The sequence below is a fragment of the Antrostomus carolinensis genome, unplaced genomic scaffold (genome assembly GCF_000700745.2).
Source record: "Antrostomus carolinensis isolate BGI_N321 unplaced genomic scaffold, ASM70074v2 scaffold37726, whole genome shotgun sequence".
NCBI classification, from domain to species: Eukaryota; Metazoa; Chordata; class Aves; order Caprimulgiformes; family Caprimulgidae; genus Antrostomus; species Antrostomus carolinensis.
In genome coordinates, this window is record NW_010320458.1 from 13,948 (window position 1) to 36,785 (window position 22,838).

Sequence of the window (22,838 nt, forward strand, 5' to 3'; positions counted from 1 at the left end):
AGCAACATCTAGAGCTGTACTTACAGGAGCTGTAATTTTTTACAGTGGTAAAGTCAGACATTAAGTTACAAGCATACAGCAGTTAACGGTGGTTCCTTTTACTTGCTTCCTGTCACAGGAAACGCGATGGCCTTCTTTGGTGAAAAACGGCAGTCAAGAAGCTTGGTGACTTCGGATTCTTTTGCCTTCTGATAGTCTAGCAATTCTTTAAGTTACAGTTACTGGAGATACTACCAGGCCATAGTGCAGTACAAGTAAACCATCCTAGAGAGAAGAGAAAGCAGCTGTATCATCATACCAGTTCACCTTCTCCATGAGGCATTTCTGTCACCGCCTGCTATGACAGTCACTGCACGGCAGAACCTCAGCTTCAGTCTCACTCACCGTTTTATACCATGTCCTTCCATATGGTGAATGCAAGTTTTGAAATATCAAGGCAAATAATGATATTCCCCCTCTCCTCTTTGAGATAGAGAAGGGTGTTTAAAAAAAAAAAAAGTAAAAACTGGTACTTTGCATTTATTTTAAAGTAATAATGGAATTATCTTCATACAGTAGGCTCTCATTTACAACTCATGCTGCTTTCCATATGATACTGTGGGGCAGAAAAAAAGGTAATTAAATAGTTCTAGAAAGTGCTGTCAAAGTGGTACTGGAAAAGCCCAGACTACTACTACACATTGAGTAATGAATGCAAGGGATTAAAAAAAAAAAATAAAAATTTATTAGTTTATTAAGTCATGTTTCTCCTCTTCTGAGACTGCTCCACATAATAAAAAAACCTTTCACCTGTGAAACAAGATACTTCCTGACTCATTAGTCTTCCTTATGTCACTCACTTAATTCACACACAGCCGGTGAGAGGTCTGGCTTCCACCATTGATCTGCTGGGAATCTTGTTGCATTAGACATATTTATATGGACAGGCTTTAATAAAAGTTTTCTTTTGAAGAGAGAACTACATTAATCACAACTGACATGTTTCAACTTCTACTGTGTTCTGCTTCTGATGTTTTTGTCTATTAAAATATAAACTAAGATAACAACACACATTCCAGAAAAGATACACAGTTCTGTGCGAGGGGGTATACCAGCATATTAAAAAAATTAAATATTTAAATAAAAAGTTAATTAAAAAATAGTAACAAGACTGTTGCCACTTTATAGGTTCTACTGTTACTGTATTATAATACAGAAAGCACTGTATTAGTCTAAGCAGTGTTTTGGAAGAATATATATATTTTAAACAACAGTTTGTTATGCCTATAAAATACTTCTGACAGGTTGGTGTAGCCTCAACTACTCACAAAAAAAAATAAATCTCCGAGCCATTTTGCATTGGAGAAAATAAAAGATTAAGAAATTGATCCAAAAAATACTCAAGAGGACAACTGTTTTGCAGATGGTGCCCATCAACACCTCTATGTGCTATCTGGAAGATGACCTCTTAGAAAAATAGCCTTGTTTTGCTCATGGTGCCACAAAGCTCTTTGATCAGAAAACCACCCCAACTGCTGCTGTGCATGGTTACTTCACTCTTCTACCATCAGTTTCTTTAACTTTGGTAGCTAAATGGTGCCACTGGAAACAAATCTACTGCTCTGGGGTGGGGAAAAAAATGCAGTATGTTATTTTCTGTGATTCTGTGATTTTCAAGGGAAAAAGTGGAAGAACTACCAGAGTTTTCAAATGTGATGGTGAAAGAAAACAGATTCATAAGAACGGAGAACAGATCTGCAACAGCCATACTTTGGTCAATTTAGCCAACATGATCACTTAGTAAGACTGGAAACTCCGCTTCTGTTGACAGATTTTGTAATTTATTTAAAGAGGAGAGGAATATTCAAAGTCAGGAAAAGAGGGATTTTTTTTAATTGTCTCCTTTCCTTTTTTGGAAAGGAGACATTAAAAAAAACAAAAATCAAGATGTAAGGTGCTAAGAATGGCCATACCAGGGCAGATCAAAGGGCTACCTAGTCCCATGGGGAAGGCCTAAGTAAAAATACATGAAAAAGGCAAATATGCTACCTCCCTTTATAATTCAGCAATTTCAAAAGCTTTTCTCAGGAAGTTCCCGAGCCCTAAGTCAAAGTAGCTTTGTACCAAGTGTTTTCTCATGACTTATTTTTTTCTATGAACTTGGTCTGTTACTTTTGAGTCTACAAACTTCTGGCATCCACAAGTCAAATCTAAGCGACATCAAACTGAAATGCTTTGCATCACTGGACATGGTGATGTCAGTCATAAGATCGAGACTGAAGATCAAAAAAAGGGATTAAAATGCAGGCATGAGAAAAGTAGATCAAATTATTCTTTTGTAAGAACCGTCCAAACCAGTCAGAAGGGTCATGTTGGAAAAGGACAGCACATTAAAACACCTATAGAAGAGACTTACGTTCAGGCTACAGCAAATACACGTTCCCTGACTCTACAGCTACAGGTGATACAAACAGCTTCACAGCAAAACCAAATGTGCTCTGAGTCTCACGCAGCCTCACTTTTGTTTAAAGGATGCTTATGATAACAAATGAGGGCCTAGCACAGGGTAGATGCCAATCAACCTTAACTTCAATGGACAGGAATGAAAAAAACCCATTTTATTCCTGTGTTATTAGTATCAGCTCACTTATTTTCCTTCACCTTCTCATCCTGTTAATAACCAGGAATCCATTGCTAACTCCTAAAAGGATACAGGAGGAGACAGGAGCTTCAGCTCACTTACTCAGTGCCTAGCATAGTGAGGGATGTGTGTGTGGCATGATGAATCACACACACACAGAATCACAGAATGATAGGGATTGGAAGGGACCTCGAAAGATCATCTAGTCCAATCCCATGAAGATAGGATCTTGATTGTCATCACTTCTTCTTAGGTAGAACAGGGACTAAGTTACTCATTAATCTCTTGGCACTTAGTACACTGTTATACCTTCACAAAGGTATACCTACTCCTTGTGCCTGTCAGATACTCCCATAGAAAAAATAAGACACATTCAAGATTCCATTTTTGGAGAACTGTTGTCAAAACCAGTTTTCCTTCTAGGGCAGAGTTTCTTGAAGGAAATAAATATTTATACAAGAAGAAAACACTACAATGTATTCTTTGATGGATGAGTTTTCAAATGGTACATCTGGCAGTAGGACAAAAGTAGTAGGCCTTAAAACCAAAGGCCAAACCCACTGTAATTCCTTCTGTCCAAAGAGAAGCTGAGATTTAACCCAGTACTGGCACTGCTTACTCTGTAATTATTCACTTTTTAAGTATTATACATTTCTATATATATTCAGCTGGTTTCTCTGGATATTTTTCTTAAAAGGAAATCCAAACAGAGAATGAGTTCTCACTGCTTATAACAAATCTCAAATCAGGCTAACTCAGACATGCCCAAAAGAAAAGCAAAATGAAATACCATCCCTTCTGGCAGCAAAACTCTCCAGTGTTCCTTGCCACACATTTGTGAACCTGACCTAAAAAACCTGAAAGGTTCCCACCCATTATGCTCAGCTAGAAAATTCAGAGTGGAACCGACAGACAGAAAGACCATAGTATATACATACACCCTCTGATGTTATAAGAGTAGTAGCAACAAGTACCCCACTTTCCAAACTCCATATCCCCACAGCAGAGAGTAAAAACACTTCCACAGCAGATGTGTGCTAGAGGGTCACAGTAGTTAAATTAGATCATAGCTCTTTCTGCCTAGCTCAGGAGAGACCAAAACTACAGTGGCATTGGGTTACAAAAAGGTGGGAGTTACAAAGAGACCATTATAACCTGCAAGACCTTTGTGGCAAGGACTAGGGACATAAAGGAAGCTCCTCTTTTTAGCTTTTCCCATGTGTGAGCTCATTATATCCATCAGTGATGCAGAGCTCTGAGAAGGCCGGTTTCAGACAAGTGAAAACAACTAGCAGCTTGGATCATGTTGCATTTGTGCAGGAGATGAGAGGAAGGTAATACAAGCAAGAAATTATACTCCCATATAGTTAATAACAAGTTTCCTTCCTCAGCTACTTGATCAAACTCTCAATTACAGGCAGATCTCAACACTTGGTAACGAAATTGAGCATTTTAAAAATTTCTGTAAGTGTCTTTGATCTCTCCTTGCAGTAAATTCCACAAGTTTTACACTGTTTCAAAAATTAAGTGAAGTTGCTTCTTTTTATATAAATTCTGTGCAGCAATTTTAAAATGTTTTTTCCCCTAAACAGAGGTAGAAATCCTATTTCCAGCTAATTAGAGAGATTTAACCAACCACCCAATTTCAGAAATGTTAAAATATCTTGAGATCTACAAGATTAAACAAGATTTTCTTTTAGCCTTCTATCAACTACTCAGAAAAAAACATGTTGCTTACATTCAACCACTAAAATCAGTTGCCTGTTTACTCTAATTAAAACAACCCAAACAGGTTACTAAGGGGCCACTATCAGGAATATTTATTTTACCATCAGATCACACTTGATCTTCTCACACTTGTTGGAAAGGCACATAATTATTCAGAACAGCTAAAATACTGCTAGCTTGCACCTATAGGAGATTTTAATTTACTGAGGCTCTAAGGCATCACTACACATTGTTATTCGGTAGAAAAAAAAATAAAAATACCCAAAATCTTCACAAAACAATCTTGAGTATTTAAAAACTATTCAGCAAAAATAAAAGTCCCTAAAAATTTACAGTGATTATGGCTTCAAAAAATAAATCACACACAACATGCTATATGCTGCATTGCATGGGAAGAAACTTGCAATGTAAATGCTGCCAAAGAATGCATGTTAAAGTCAACGCCTCTGGCAAAAAGAAACGTATCTGCATTTTTTAAACAACAGCAAACAGAATAACTGCTGACCTGAATGAACTTGCAAGTGAAAAATGCGACTCAGAAGAGCAGTTAGCTTTTCCTCTAACAGTGACTGTACTCCCCTAAATAAAAACTTTCAATGTTTATTCCTTTAAGTGACTCTGTATTGCATAAGTAGCTACTGAAGCTACTTTCTTAGCATGAAGCATCTCCAGTGACACTCAGGAATTTGTAAACGACAACGGCAGTTTTGAAGAGTGTTTCAGCATCCCAGTGGGAGCTGTTAGGGGTTTGGAAAGGTTGGAAGGTTATGGTGGCACAAGGTGCCCTTGGAGCTTAATGTAAAATACATCAAATGTCCCTCTGTGTTTGTAGTCTCACTGGGCTGGGACAAGTATGCCCCTCATTGAATTTCACGTCTTGGTAAAAAAGAAATAACCCTTTTTAGACTTGAACTATTAATCTTCCCCCCCCCCGGGTAATTATCTAAAAACATTTCCAGGGATTTTTAATCCTAGAAATACAGCCTCTTGATTTCTGCAACATAATATAATGTGAGACCGTAAAACATGAAAATGTCATAATTATTTCAGTATTGAAAAAGAAGCAACTGTGGTTTATTTGCAACATTCCTACTGCAACTACTTGGCATTCTAAGAGGTTCTGTAACAAAATGAAGAAAAATTAAGGATGAACCTGATCTTTCAAATTCCCTGGCAAAAGTGACTATGAAAGCCCAAAACTTCACAGAAAGCAAAGATCTTTTTCTGTTTCGTTGTCCAATAGAGCAGGCTTGTGAGAATTCACTGCTAGCATACTGATTTTGTAATAATAAGACTTGAAACATCACTGGAGAATGTATCCCAAGACAACTGTTCTCTTTGTGGAGCTGCTGAATGGTTCTTAGCCACTAAATATCAATCAGGCAGATCCACTTTTTCTACAAGAAATGAAACAGATGTGGTTTGCCTTAAAGTGCTTCCCCAAGAGCATTTTTCATACAAGAAAAGCTTTTGTGTTAAGATGATGTCTAAAAGAAAGTACATTTGACCATACTCCTGGACTGAGAAATAAATCATCCCCCTGCTGTTTACTGAAGCTTTTAGTAGAGGGCATTTCCATCACTATGTGTTGATTGTTGCATTTACTTACAACGAACTCATTGCATTAGAAGCAAGTTTGTTACCTGTGCCTCTTCCTCCTGGTTTCTATCCGCTGATCCCCAAAGTGGGTTAGGTTACATTTTTGTTTTTCATTCATATTATTATATAAACAGCTCAGACATCAAGTATGGCATTTATTCCCTTTGACTGCAGAAACTGAGGTACACACCACAACCCTCAGAAATGTTTAAGGTCTGCCCTGACTGCGGGATACCTCATAGTTACTCAGATCAGGTACAGGTGATGCAATATCCAAGATACCTCGAAATCAGCTTCCCACTTCTTGCCCCTGACACAAAAGCCCTCTTGTAGCATGAAAGGGAAATTTACATGTAAAAGACTGTGTGCGTGTGTGTACAAACAAGTCAAGGGAACTGAATTTACTATTTTAGCCTTTCTACTCTGTGCTCAATCTTTCCAAATAAAACACCAATCTAAATCCTATTTCTTCCTACTGTACTAAACATTAACTTTTCAAGTTTCCAAGTTCAAATTAATATACAGTTTGCTATACATCACAATTTTACATCTGTATCTTACTATGTACTGGGTAGACTACTTCATTGTTTTTGCTGCACTTCCAAAATGGTGGGACCCTTCCCATTATAAAGATGCTTGAAATGATTCCCAAGGAAATAAAAAAAGGTTTTCATATTTGCAGGGCCAGCAGCACTTAAGACAGTAACTTATAAACAAGAAATATTTGGCTATAAACTTGTGCTGTGACCAGGATGGGTGTAATATGCATCAAGCATATTAATTGCATTCATAACACTATCTTTGATTTGTGATTCTACAAGCAAGTCACAAGGTTAGCCTTATTTGGGATGCTGCAGTCCTTTGATTTCCTGTAGAGATGCAATCACCAGGGAAGAAAACAAGGAATGTTAGTTGAAAGAAAGACTAGTGTAATTTATCACTCATAAGACAGCAAATTGTTTCAGAACAGAAAAAAAAAAAAACCCAACACAAAAAACCATCACATTCAAAACATCATCAAACCGTCAAGAACACTCTTAGCACACAGTATCCTTCTCAACTCCTTAAATATAAAAAACATTTTGCATAAGCTGGAGATTTTTTCTAAGTGACTACTTCAGACAAGTCAGTGCTACCTGATAGCTTAAGAAAGAAGTCTTCTATTTTAAAAGAGAAAACCTGAAACAAAGCCCCAGCAGCCACATGTACCTGTACTGCACTCTCTCCTATGGCTTGACGAATTTCCCTCAGTGTCTGGTAGTGTTCTAGCAGGTGATCACCACATATTATGTCTACCTGTGAAAGAACACAAATATGGTCAAGTCCAACCTACCTTTGGACTAGCAAACCAGTATCTAAGCCCTTTACATTTGATTAGAAGATTTCAATTCTAGCATGTTAGACACTAAAGCCATCTTTACCTTTGTTGTCCAAATGTATTCCGTGTGCACAACACTATTGCACTGGCCTAATGCCTCCCACCCCAGGTCCCTGACCCGGGGCTCACTTCTGGAACAGAGAGACAGTTTATTGTTTCACTCCCAGTTTGGTGTGTCCACTGAAAAATGCTGTTAAGCAGTAACTGTGATTAATTTAATAGGAATTCAGATCACGTTATTAAAATAATCCCATGAATATCCAGAGTAATTCATCAGTTGCAAAAGAGGGCAAATTGTGCCACCGATAGAAAATGAGTCATTGCTACCCTCATTCTTGAGTGAGAAAACACATGAATAAGTCTGCTTAATATAACTGTTTGGAAGAAATATTTTTATAGAAAAGAACAGCTCACTGTATGCCACTGTCAGCAGTTACTTCACACAGTCCTCCTTCAAAATGCAATCACTGCCTCTGTGATGCAAGGGAAGGGCATACTCTGCAATCCTAAGCAATGTCCTCTACTGCAGCTAAACTATGTCAATGATGTCTGCAATTCCGGAGGAGGCACTTCTGTTAAGTAACTGCCCACAGAACAGTAACTGGGGAAAAAAGAAAAAATCATAATGAGGTATTCTGAATTCCTTGCCCTGACTATTACGAAAAATAAGCTTCTTTATAAAGTTACTATGAATTTACTGTGCATAATGTAAATCCAGTCTCTAACATTCCAAATTAGAGCAGCTAACACAGCACTGTTTCTATCCCAGATGCAGCTTGGTTACATTTTCCTTCTAAGTAATTTCTAGATATGGAAATGAGAGGGCTCTCCTCTGTGAATTACAATGACAAGACCTCAAAATTAAAGTTAAGAGCATTGACAATAAGCTGTCCCACAGCTTTCTGCAAGGAAAACATTTAAGCTCTGCCACTGCAGCAGTCAGGGAGCACACTGCAGTATCACTACGTATTCTCTTAGGTGGCCACTCTCCACTACAGGATGCACTCTGTGCTTCAGCTGTTCAATTCCCCTGGATTTATGCTCTTCTGCATGCTGACCCACTATCTCTCTATTGCTCTTCACAAAAAGATTTAGGAAGATTTATGCCTCATGCTGGCAGATCATGTTGTTCTGAGAACCAGGAACATAGAAATTCTGCTCCTTAGATGCTCCAAAAGGGCTAATTCACTTCACTCTCTGCATAGTACGAGAGCAATGTAGAATACTCCATTCACGTTAGGTCATGTGGAATATGTAACTTGCTAAGTATTACTTCTGCTTTTAGCTTCTAGGAGGAAACCGGCAAGTAAAAACTTATCTGGACATAACATTAAACATTGATTAGATATTGATCCATATATACACACACATGTGTACATAATTAACAAGATTTGCTGTATTTAACACAGAACCTGAAAGAAAGATATTTCTTTTTCTTTCTGAAAGCTGGTTACAGTTATTTCCGCTGTTTCCCATGCGTTCTAGCCTCTACAGTTATTACTTCAGGAAGACGGACATGCCTGCTTTGCTTTCCGGTGATGTATTAGTTTAATTACTTTTGCTTTATAAGCTTAACTTTATAATTTGTATACTGTAAGGCACTGAAACATGCATACATAGACATTTTATATATTCTACAGAAACAGAAAAACAAATCTATTTCTCCAACACAGGATGCAAACGGACATAGTGACAACTGCTGACAATCTTTCAAAGCAGCATCAGAATGCTTGTTTGAAAATATCCCACTGTTGACCATGCTCCTCCAGTTTCAAACGGTAGTCAGTAAAGATCCAGTGTCTTCTAATAAATTAAGAAGAGATTTTCACATTTACTGTGTTAGACTGCTGTGAATAACAAATGTCTAATCTCCTTATGCCAGCAACAAAGCCTGAACCTCTGCCTGCTAATTGTCATGCTAGAATTCATCCTATAAGGACAAGGGAATAAAACAGAAAATGAGAAAAAAAAAAAAAAATCATAGTTCAGTGTGAAAATTGTTTGCAAAATGTGTCTCAGAGGAATCCTCATGCCATACAGGAGTAAATATATTCATTTACAAAAGAGGCACGAACAACAAGTTCTCGCTATGAATTTACTACCACTTCAACTGACTGGTAAAATTGAAGCCAGGTAGTACTGCTAGCTAGTGAGACAGCAGTAAATACAGCTCAACCTTTTGCTGAAAAGAAACATGAAGGTGTAGGTGCTGAATACTCAGTCACTTCTGATAAAATTCTTATTAAGTAGCCTTTCCATTTTGCCATTTATTTTACTTAGGTGGCAAGTTTGCTATTAGAGCTATTTCTCTAAAAGCCACTATAGCAGACAATTACAAATTAATATTCACCAAGATAAACAGAGACAAAAGTAGAAAACTTTCATGTAAGGAACATCCCACACAAGATTCATCCCAAGGGGGAATATGGCCCAGAAAGCAGCAGACCACAATCAATGGTTTCTATGCCAACCCCTATCATCCAGGGCAGAGCAAGGAAAACACAAAGTTTTACAGATTGACACGAGTATTTGGGCTAGTTATTAAAAAATATGGTAAAGCTTTCCATTTCCTCAAGCTGCTACTTGCTTTTCAAAGGTACTGGATGCTTCTATTCCAGGGTCTAAGACTTGCATGAAGAAACAGCATCAACGACTACACTGCATGAACACAGTTTTTCTCCCAGTCTTTCCCCAGGCTGTAGTTTACACAGATGCTTTTAGGAACACACATCTGATTATCAAACATTTCTATTCCATAAGCTACATTAATGAATTCAGATCAGCTGAGTCTTTCAGCAGTCTCTCTCTTGACCTTACAGAATGAAAGGACAATGCTGCTGCCAGATGACCTCAAAGGAAATCACAGTTTAAAGAAACCTTCTCATTTCCTCCCCACTCTTCAGCAGAACACAAACTATACAGATATGCATCAGATGACAGAGAACTTAATGGATTCCAAACACCATAGCCTGTATTTAGCTCAAATTAAATGTTACTTACTTAGCTATTACTCACAATTCCAGTTGCTCAAAAATTATTTTCATAAAACCCCTCAACAAATTTCAGCAAGAATATTCAAGAGAGACCTTGTAATTAGAATTTATAAAAACACACAAAGAAAATTAATCTTTGCCCAAAGCACAGAGACAAAAACAAAGCACCAGAAGCGTAAACTAGAGTCTGTCAGCTCAAGTCGTAGATAAATATAAATGAAGCCTTAACCTTTCAGATAAACTAGGGAATGTGAATCACAATCCATTTGCAAACTCAAATACAGAAGCCTGAAAATAATTAGACGCCTCAGACCAGGAAAAAAGAAAAAAGGCAGTGGCTTCAAAACTGCTTTTTAGACTTTTGTCTACTGTTGTTAACTGCACCAAACTCATGACACCTTATAAAAAATTTTATTATTTTAAATAATGAAGAACTAGAAAGAGTTAGAAAGCAAAACTAAGTAAGTAATATTAAAAAGAAAAGCTTGTTTACCTAAGTTAGCATCTATTGCTCCTCTAACATATGTTGAGGAAGCCTACAGGAAACAAATCACTGTAATCCTCAACACTCTTCCAAATTTCCACAGTAAACTAAAAAGCAGCCAAGCACCCTCCACATTTATCTTTTTTACACAAAGAGTTTATAACCTATTTCCCTAAATTCTTCTGCATGTGCTAATTTATATTCAGGTTTCCCTGATTTTGTTTTACAGTTTGCTTTATTAGCCATCCTGGGAAGTTGGAGCAAGACATGATTCGTCAGGCTTATTCATCTTCAATGACATATCTGACATTTCTTTATCTTTCTGCATAAGTTGGTAAAGACCAACAAACCATCAGCTTCAGTTCTGCATACTACGATCAGAAGGTAACAACTCAGTACATATACTCCTTTAATCTTAAGTCCCTATATGACAAAGAAATGATCAATAGGGATAGGAAAAATACTTCCTGCTTAATTTTTCGAATTCCCTAATTTTTAAAAATAAGCCTGAATATCTTCAAGAAATCAGTCGTGATTTGTTGCATGAAAATTGACTACCGGTTGCCAGTGACCAAGGAAATACTTGTTGAAAAAAAAATATGGGAGCAGATCAGTTAAGAGTGAAAATAAAAAAGCAGACAAAGGATCTGACTGCAGAAGAAAGCAGATTTAACATTTCCTGCAGACAGGCAGGACTCGCACAGAAGAGACCAAGACATCAGAACTAGCCAGTGCCTGTGCCTTACCCCAGAATGGCAAACTGGATACAAGCAGAGATAAAGTGCCTGGGTCAGCATCAAGCAACATCCTGAGACAGGAAGTCATCAGCTTTTGAGACATAGTAACGTTTACCCACTAACAGTGGATCATATCCCGTCTAGTGAAGTCCAAGAAAAAAAGTAACTAATGGGGGAAAAATTCTCAAGTTATTTCTATGAGATGACCTCAAAACTACAAAATCTGAAAGACATTGAACACACAGGCCTAACTTGATTTTGAGAGATGGGTAACTGCAGTTTCCATTACTGATGCTCAGTGTTCCTGAAAATTGAGATTCTAATGTACTACTTAAGAAAACCCAAACAAACAAAACAATTCCTTCCCATCAAACAAACAACTCAATTAATGGAAGAAGTTTCCCTAGGCTTATTTTGAGGATGCTTTTATTTGTTCAGAATATCAAGCCACCACCACCTGAAAGCTACAGAGACTCTCACTGAGAGGAACCCAGCAAATGAGAACACATTACTTCCCCAGTGATGAATAATTTATAACTGATTTGCTTTGTCACCACTGAAAAGGTAAGTGGCATGAATAAACACTCATTACTGAGGCACACAGTCATGCTGTATTGTCTCAGACAGTTACTGCTGTATGAAAACACAGCCTCAACTCCAAAGCCAGCACTTAACTTCCACCATTTGCCTATTCACATCAGTTTCAGTTTGATTTACCAATAACTGACAGTTTTAAGAATCGTTTACACACTACGGAACTCCTGGACCTTCTCAACTGAATGGCTCCTGAAATATATTGAAGAATTGAAAACTGGATTTGACATGCAATTCCTGGCAAAATGGTTGAGAAATATGAAGTTAAATTCTTTTGTAAAATATTCTGCTCCTTTGAAATCTTATTTGGGAGTGTGTGCCTACATTTGCATTCATACCTTTCATTTCAACATATCTATCCACAGTACCATTCTTCCTTAGCCCTTGTTTGCTTCTTCAACATTCAGTTAAATTTTATACTTATTCAGCTTCTGTCTCTGCCTTCCCATCCCCCCCCACTCTCATTCTTTCTTGTCTATATACTCAGTTTTATCTCTGAAACAGCACTGCCTTTTGGTTTTGAATTTCATCTGCTGAAATCTTACATAGCACTTTAGAAACTCTATACAAAAATAAAGTATTATAAAGAAAATTTAAACATGTTGCAAATGAGTTGGAAGAGTTGTTCTTTGCGGATCACAACATTTCAAACGTTTCATTTTCTTAAACCTTATTGCATTAAAAAAAACTAACATTACTTATAGACTCTAGTGAACAACAGAAATGTTCTGTCTGAAGTGCAGGCATTACATGGATCACAGGGAACTTCTAAGTGTCACTACAGTGACATACCTGACAAGTAGGGTCCAGATCCATTTTTCTTCTGAGAAACTTCTCCACATGTCCAATTGTTGCCTCCCCTGAAACACGTACAAACTTCTTTTCCAAAGGCTGCAAAGAATAAATGTAAGATTTTAAGACAATGTACATTTTCAGCTATCATCCCTCATAAACCCCAAACCTAAGCGAAAGCCAAATAACCGAGGGGGGCAGGTTAAATTTTTGGATCTTTCTTTGATCTAGTCCCAGATTACCTCATAGGAAAAAGACTAAATACATAGCAAGAATCCAGGTTTAAACTTCCTGCTGTTTAAAATAACATTTAAAAATAACCAGCTACTGACTTCAGTCCTATTTTACTACTGATGTACCAGAGAATGATATTTGCTATTAATTGTGCATAGAAATTAGTATTACACAGCATTCTAAGAACTTCTCCCCCCACAAGCATGTATTCATCAGAAGCACATGAACAATTTCCTAAAATTTCCTTATTTTCCCCAAATCAGGCTTGTGTACCAAACATGATTCAGATAATTAAACCACATCATTTTATAATGCAAGGAGCTTAAGTCCTTTACCATTCTAGAAGTATTATGGTTTGGACTGGAATCAACTTAATAGTCCATGAAATTTGAGAATCAATTAAAATATACTACTATGCAAAACACAGGGGCAAGACTAGTCTGAAATGTTTTTGTATCATTTCTAAATACTTTCACAGCAAGGACTGCAATGACAAGACATTTGTTATGTCAGCCTCAAAAATTTTAATGAGTTTCTCTTCTACAGATAAAATTTTAAACAGCTGACTGGTGATATGGGCTGCTAAGCAAAGAGGCACAGAGGCAGAGCAGATGACTGCATTCAGTGTGATAAATGGATTACCTTTTGAGTCAATTAACTGGATTTCTATGTTGGCTTCTGAACAGCTGTGATTTACTACCCAGGTTCATCATATTCTTTCAATTTGAATGAAGGGTCAGAGGGTCTTGGACTACCCTTGAATTCAATCATGAATTTAAATAGGTATTCATGATAACTGTGGTTTTGGAAAAACAGTTTGATTTATTCATGTACAAGAGCTAGAAATGCCAGTCAGACCTGATTTAGGGAACCATAGCACTGCAAGCTTGATGATGCTGAATTTACACTTGCTACGTGTATAAATCACAGTTTATGGCCACAGACCTTGTAACCTGTTCTCTCCCCCCATCCCCACTTAAAAAAAAAAAAGGTTGAAAGCCCTTCATATACAAAGTTCAACATCTAGTTCAGAAATATAAGACAATAAACAATTGAGGACATAGAAATGCTAAAAATGGATCAGGGTATGTTTTGTAAGAAGTGGATATGAAAGAGGATTTGGAAGGTTGATGAGTAAACCTCTTGGTCATGAAGTAGAATAAAAAAAGCATGAAGATATGAAGTGTAGTGAAGAAAATAAGGACAGAAATCAAGAAGAGATAGAGTGAAATGAGGGGTTAAGATACAGGAAGGAATCTGAAAATGCCATAGAAAAATGCCAGTTAAAAGATGTGGTATTTCTTAAAACTCAGATAGATGATACAGAAGTCTAAATATGCACGTAAGCTGAGTGGCACTTTAGTCTATGGATAGCAGGATTATTTGGAGCACATTCAATATGAGTAATGGTGGGCAGCCTTTCATCTTCAACATCCTCAGATCACTAGAGTTAAAGTGAGCAGGAATATTTATGGCTTAAAAGGGAAAAAAAACCCTAAAAAACACTCAACACACACACACACACACACACACAAAAAAATCCCTTTCCTGAATTACAAACTCTCCTTACTGATGTCTGAGCCAAGTATCTTTTTTAAAAAGGCAAAACTAATTGCATTGGAATGGCTTGTTTCATAGGAAATAAATGGTTGACAAAAATTTTAGTATTACAACAAATAAGGTAATAAAAGGGCTGAACTGCCCTATAGTTATTCTTGTGAAGCTCAAAATGAACAGAACAAAAAACAAAGTATAAAGAAGGGCAAATACGAGACGTGAAGGATGGGAGGTGAGACAAGGGCAAGCAGGTGGAAAAAAATAGCATGAAATGTAGGGGTAAAGAAGAAAAAATGCTGGGTAGGTGTGTAGGTGTAAAAGATGAAGAAAATTGAATGTAGACATTTTCAGGAACATTGCCCCCCCCTTCTATGGATTAATTTTGTTTTATGAAACTATATTCACATTTTAACTCTTTGTGAAAATTCTTATTTCTATATTTGAAAGTTTGAAATTGCCTCCTTAGTTCTGCCATAACAAATGTAACTACTATTAAAAAACATTATGAATGACTGCAATCAAATCTAACAGTTCAGATTTGTGCCTGAAAATACATTGATGAGCAATCAACTCAGCTGAAAACATGAAGGAAATTAGTAAAATGGTACAATCAGGACAATTAATATTTAAGTTACTAACAGGCTTTTTTCCCAAATTCTTCAACAGTACAACTGTCCTGCTAACTGTACCAGCTAGGTGTTTCCTACAGTCTTATTATTCTGTGCCATTCCACCTCGAGTCCTACAATTCCAATACAATGAAAGATTAAATGCAACATACACTGAGTAATTTTAAATTACATCTCCTTCTTACCCTTGAATAGAATTTCGCTTTCTGAATGTTTAGCCAAAATAGTGGAATGGCACACTCTGAGCACCTCTAACTACAGCATAAGAAATCACAAAGACTGCAAAACATGTGCAGTTCCTCTGTGAATTTGTAGTGAAACAGCTCAGTAAGAAGATTGGTATTGTAAGAGCAGCCATTTTCTTTAGCAAGGATCGGGAATGCTACTGCTTGTTCAGCAGAACAGCCACCATTCAGACATTGTTAGTGAAAGGATGGAGAAAGGAACGAGCTGTCTGCTGCCCAAGGAAGTGTGTTGTGCCATTTAGACAATTTGTATATTTTTTTGCTATGTGTTTAAGCACATAGCAATTTATTATACTGTTGTTTTGTCTCAGGCTACGCTTCCTCTGAATCATCTATGCAAGCTTTTCACTATAATTAGAGAATCTTTTTCAAAAAATAGTATTTTAGACAAAGTCTACCCCTTTGTTTAGGATTTGAGTAAAAGCTACAGTAGCGCACCTTTTGGAGAGAGATGCAAGAATAACAAGCTAGAACCACCTAGGTGAAATTTCACCAGTATCATTCTCATTCTCCCACCAAAGCTTTAGTCACAGAGCCTCAGAAGCATTTTTTCCTATTCTGTGATGCTATACAACAATAGTTTTGAAAGTACACTGTAATCCAAGGTTGGTCATTACTATGCTGATGAAAGTTCAGGCAGCACTCAGTGTAAGAAAAACAAACTAAATTAAACACATTCAGGTGATACATATTTCTGAAGTAAATAATAAGTGAAAAATTCAAATCACATCCGCACCTTAAAACTCCCTGTGCCTTCGTTAGCTCTGAAAAACAAAAGAAGAGGAAGCACAGTCAATACTGCCAAGGGTAACAGTTATTAACATGCTCAAGCTCTTTATGATAATAGTGAGTTATTGATTTAGTAGTCTGGTATGCCAAGCTTATTTTCCAAATCAGGCTCTTCCTTTCATTAAACTGTAACACATGAAATAATATTAGACTGGATTTATGTATCTTTTTCTCCTAGCCTTTATTTGGTACTCCTATTTTTCTTGTGAATTCAGCTATTTATGACTTTAAGACTCGTCTACATGAAATGGAAAAATCCCCAACAGAGCCTAAAGCCATTTCTAAACACAACATTCATTTTCACAGGCATAGGCTGTAATATTAATGCTGCTTAAACATTCATATTTCACCACCCTTGATATTTTAACAGACAGTACCTAAGAAGTTGCTGACAGAACATGCCCAACCACTGAAGAGGCTTTCTGGGCCAACTGTTGGCCTTCCAGACTATTTGTATCACAGGATTAATGCTATCTAGGAAGTCAGGAAAAGCAATAGGTGTTTCTCTGGAAGGTGAAATACACACAAAGGTGGCAAATGACCAAATTGCCAGCTGGCTCCAACAGAGGTTCATTGATTCGCACAGTCTGAGCATGTGATCTACTACTGATCATCTATACTCCACATCTCCATCCTGTAGTGCAATGTAGAAATTTCTCAATTAATTAAACCCAATTAATGACATTTTACTATTCATGCATTCCATTAGCAAGTATGTACATAAGATAGAGGAAAAAATGCAGTACCAGAGAGGTACTTGCATGGGACTTTTGCATCAGAGAGGGCAAAAATCAAACATCACTATAAATCAACTACACTTCTGTTGATCATTTAATATAGCAACCAAATGGATTTGTAAAGTTTGTGCAGACCACACCTTAGCATGGCACTTCAAGTTACTGTAACTGAGTATCTCCAGCTCTAAATACCTACTGGCTATCAGACAGAGTTAAGTAAAACTATCATCAAACTCTGCCACTCAAATGAAATTTAAAGGTACTAAGTAACAAACATAGCAAAGCTTTTCCATTCCAGCTGTCATTTTCTTTGATACAGTTCCACAGCCACAGGCAACTAGATAATATACTCTAAAGACACCATATACAGTCAGACTTTCAAAGTAACAATTTCTGCTGGTTGGTCCAATCTATTCCAAGTTTTCTTTATCCAAAATGCTTTCTTAATCTCTCATTGCCAAAATAAGCTCTTTCATTTTGACCGTTGAAGAAGAAAACATTATAACCTTTAAAGTATAAAAGAAGATCAAAAGTTTAAAAAGTCACTAAAATAAAATGCAAAATAGATGCTGTTAAGCTATCATCCTTATTTGTTAGAAACATTCTGTGCTGCCCTCCATATAAGTAACAAAAACACAGTGGACAGTTTCACATAGTATAGGTGGTGTTTGCACAACATTACCTGCTTTGCTGCCAACACTGGAATGGAAGCTTGAAATAAAACTACCAGAAAAACAAATACAACAACACAGATTCAAAAGTCATCTTGTTTCACAGACAGGCAGATACATGTTTACTAGTTTTGAGGTCTAAGTTGCCTGACATCTTCCTCTTGCTCTGGAAAAACAAAAACACACCTGCTGAGAATTACAGGAGGGAGGAAGTAATCAGGAGACTTCCCCAGAGGAGATCTAAACCAAAGTATTTTCACTACAATGAATTCAAACTGTATCTAATCCTGCAGTGGAGACAATCTAAGGAAGCTTTTCTCCAGAGTCACCCAAGTGTTCCAACCCGAAAAGGACACCCTTGGAACTAAAATCGAACTGCTGTTTTTAAAGTCGTTTTTAAAGTCATTTTTAAAGTCTCAAATTATCATTGAGAAAGATGTGGGCTGTTGGTATAAAAGCACGCTCCTAGGCCCCTGCACTCCACGTGCTCCCGCTGCCAGCTGCCGGGACAGCACAGCACTGGTCGGCACCCGTCACGGGTCCCAGAACAAGCATCCCTCAAACTCCCATGTAGACACTAACTTAATGAGATACAGTCACATCCAAGGCCATGCTTATACATTTCTAACCCAACATGAATGTAGGGCAAATAGCATTAGCTTTACTCTTTCCTACTGAGATCTTTGTCAAAATATTTTACATTATGTCTGTGTATTTCCACATAACCACATTTTACCCAATGGGGTAAAATGCAGTGACCTGCCTGAGCACCAGGTCACTGGGACCCTGGACAGGGGTAAAAAAAATAAATAAATTAAATTAAGCTTCAAGTGTACAATACACAATGGTCACAGGCTGAACAGCTATATAATGTCTTTGCTTTCCTCTCCTGATCAACACATGGCTCTTGGCTTTACTTATAACAAACATGCTCTTAATGCAAAAGCATTAATTTTTTCTTGTTTCTTCAACACATCAACATATTTCCATACCATCCTACTCAGCAGAATGGCAGTGTAATACCTTGTTTAAAAAGAAGAACCTGAGACAGACTGTGTTGAAAGGTAACCAAGAACTGCAAGTGCCTAATTTGGGACATCCAAGATTGGATTTGTCTGCAGAACACTTGATATTACAGTTTTAGCCATGCTTTCAGCTGTGCTTGTGAGCATTCAGCACTTCTGCAAGTCAGGCATACATAAAACAAACACTGAAATGAAGTCAGGTATGTGGATTTGCAAAGACATTCTATAGAACAGTCAGGGATTGTTCCCTAGAGGTTTAGCTCAAAGACCTTCTCTTTTCTTCCTGCAATCCCACTTCTCATCCATTTAAAGAAATAAAGAAGGCACATGAGGGACAACACTTTAAAAAAAACAAACAAAAAAAGGCCAACAAATAAAAAAACCCCACACAACACCACCTACAGGGCCAAAATTTACCCATGGAGAAAAATTTGGTCTGTACTCTGAATAAAGTAAGACACAGTGGAAACACTGGAGACAACATGAAAAGACTAGGACATGTCTACACAGACAGAGGCTGAACCAAGATGGTATGCTTTGCTGCTAGAATTTCCCCGTTTCTGATTACTTGACTTTCCATCAGTTGTGTAATAGTTTGCTATGATCACACACTGGAGTTCTCTGAACATTTTGTTCAGGCAAAATCAGGCCAAAAGCAGGCACAATCTGGGTAGAGTGGCAAGAGTTGCAAAAGTCAAGCTGCTTCCCCTCCATGGTTGAGGCTCAGCACTGCACGAGCTATCAGTAGTTACAGCTTCCAATCCTTTCTCAGTTACGCTTTCTCAGTCACTAACTTATAAATCTGCACATGGCCAAAGCAATATAATTTCTCCTTCCTGTATTCCTGAAAACAACTCTGATGTTTGGGCTGGATTTCCCCCTCACAATCCATGGCTAAAGGTGACTCCTGATACAAAAGCTTCAGTGTAATTCTTTAAAGTCTGGGAAACTGTCAGGCAAACTTAATAGTAGACCACGTTATTACCCCCACCTATAACATTTACAGGAACACCCCTCCTGCTGCCCAGGTCGTAGTTGCAGTCCCTTAGTTACATGAGCAAGTCCTAACACAGTCAGCACTAACGATACTGCCACCTACAGGGACTAAGGAAGTGTAGAGAGACAGGTATTTTGTCATTCAGTTTACTGAGACTACAGTATTTTTTAAAAAATAAGTTAAACACATGTAAGTTTTAAAACTATGCTTTTTAGGAAGCTATTTTCATAGGAAGACACATTTAATTATCTGCATCATCTAGCTAAGCATAGCTGGCTGTCTCTATTGCACTGTGAGCTAAAACCAGCTCCCATCTGCTATTTGAGATGGAGCAAATGCACATTGAGTGACAACTAAGAGCCAGTAATGGTCCAACACACGCAAGCAGCACCCTCACATCAGCCACTTGCTCTTACATTTGCCCACAACTCACCCAATGAACTCCAGGAGTATGGAGATGTCAAGTTCTGGTGGAATTCGGAACACAGAGCCCAGAACTTTTCGAGGTCTTCCTCTGCTCGCTGGAACTGGCTGTGGGACAGCTAAAACATTCAAATAGCCAAAATGCAAACACAACTTGAAATAAAAGCAGCATAAGATGCTGACATAGGCCAAGCAAAACCGATGAGCTCATGAGGAAAAAGAGCCCAAGCAATTCATCCTATTTTTATTAGTTAATCATCTCTTTATACACTTCTTGCTGTGCATCTGAACCAGCATTTTATTAGTTTTAGCATGGCACTTCTCCAAAGAGCTGTTCATTTAATAGTAAGACAAAAGATAATTAGAATAATCCCTCATCTGTCAACAGACTTTGAAGTTCTTATTTTTATTCTTTTGTAACATCTATTATTTATTAAGGACCAGAAGATAAAACTAACATAGATTTTATATCTATTTCCTGGTTGTAGGCAAAATATAATCTGTTTAAAAAAAATCCAAGCACAATCTGGGTTTACATGCTGCCACTTAAATCTATTTTTGCAATTTGAGAACTGTGGCAACTTACAGTAATCAGATAATCAAGAATCCCATATTTCCCATACTACATATCATCTTCACTTGGGAGCTAATATTTCAAGGAAAGCCCTTAAGAATAAATGGTACAGTAAACATTTCCTTAACAGTGTCCTCTAAAGTGACTACATCTCACCTGGTTTGGGCACTTCTAATCCTCTTTCTTTATAGAAGTCATGCATTTGTTTCTTCTCTCCTGAAAAAACCCCCCCACAATACAGAACAGATTGGAACGTTATTTCAGATGCAGAAAATGTCGATACAGTTTCCAACAGTCAGAGCAGCAAAAACTTTCCAAGTTCCTACAGACCTTCATCAACACTAGTATTCCATATGAGGCTGTGACACTTAAAACACACAGATTAAGAGTTTGTACTCAGTAAAAACTGAGAAGAAATCAGAGAAATTGGCTATAAATCATACTGAAGTAGCTGCAAAAACTAGTATCCTTCTGGTTGTCATGACTCTGTTTTTATACCATCTGTATCCACTAGATGTATGTATTTCACTCAGTCCACACAGGTGGACTGTGCATATTCACTGGCTCCCAAAGTTCAAGGTAAGTGACGTGTGAGAGTGAACACACCTAATATCAGAAAAATAAATGTGGCAGTGAGAAAAAAATAAAAGCATTTGAGAGAATCAGTCTTAGCAACTTTTTTTTCAACTGAGGCAAGTGAACTTATTAGATGGAATGATATTTTCTGTACTTACACAAAAATATGAGGCATGACTATGAAGTATTATCTGGATGTTTATCTGGATAGAGCGACACCTGTGTTTAATGAGACAGGGTACATACCACTACCCATAATAGCATTTAGCAGCCAGAAAGGTGCCAGCTGGCACAGCTAATTCATTATGATCTATAACCAAACGTTACAAAACTATTCTAAAGAGATCAGGGTAGAAACAGGGCTTTGAATTACTCTGTTTTATGTTCATTTTTTTACATCTCTAGATGGCAATGAAATAAAGAAAAGTACTTACTTTCCTCCAAATTGACAACTAATTTATAGACTATGTCTTGCAGTTGCCGGTCCAGTCTCCTATTAAAGAGAAAAAAAAAAGGGAAGTGTCTTTTATGCAATACAGAATGGTTTTCATTACATTGTAACAGATGCTGAATACACTGTTGAAATATGATGTACATAAAGAGAAGAACGGAAGAGCAGCAACTTCGTATCTGTCTAAATTCATATCCTGAGAGCAGAGCTTCAACAGAAGCAGCCATGTAAAGTTAAAAGCACCATCCTTCAGTAATTCATGAACAATCTGAGAAACTAAAACTCAATTTTCAGAGTTATTAATTATACCACATCAACAAAGATTTGTCTAAAAGGAAATCTAAGCAAGTAGATAAGATCTCATATCACCTGTAGTACTAAGCAAATGCATAAAAATGCCCAAGGAGCCAGGGCCAGGGTGGTAACACACCCTAGAAAGGGATACAAACTAGATAAAACAAGAAATTGAGTATTTTTATCTTCAACACTGAGATGAAGCTTACACAAACAAAGAACACAATGCCTTTCTTGTACCCGTTCCTTCAGTTAAAATAGGAACACACTACAAGTCTGTACAACAAAACACTTAAAAGCAAGCAGCGAAACTTGAAAAAAAACAAACCAAACCCAAAGCTATAAAAATGGCATGAACTTATTACCTGATATTATAAAGGGGCTGTGTCTGATGTACAACAATATTGCATTTTGGACATCTGTTGCTGTAGTAGAAGTGTCTCACTATGCAGCTTTTACAAACTGTAAAGAAAAGAAACCCCACAAAAGTCACGTGTCCACTATACGACACCATCTGGTTAAGCAAGACGAACAATTACACCCAGACTTTTCAAATATAATTTGTCAGAGACAAATCGAAGCAAGTCTTTCAACTTTCAAACTCAACTAAACAGCAGCTCTTTGCCTGTACAGGATACAACATTCCTGAATATTCAGAGTTCTCAATATCCAACTGATACAATGGTGTATTGGGTTTGCATGGCAAGGTTTT

At 37.3% G+C, this 22,838-nt stretch overlaps 1 protein-coding gene across 1 annotated transcript; it reads right to left on the reverse strand.

The window, feature by feature from the left end:
- Positions 1–207: 207 nt before the first annotated feature.
- On the reverse strand, positions 208–22,640 carry PCGF6 (polycomb group ring finger 6; the record flags this gene model as incomplete). Its single annotated transcript, XM_010169602.2, has 8 exons — positions 208–264; positions 7,157–7,243; positions 12,926–13,024; positions 16,326–16,353; positions 20,242–20,350; positions 20,962–21,021; positions 21,816–21,871; positions 22,492–22,640. Coding segments are annotated over 8 exons (645 nt in total), but the record flags the coding sequence as incomplete, so codon positions are not given.
- Positions 22,641–22,838: the final 198 nt, after the last annotated feature.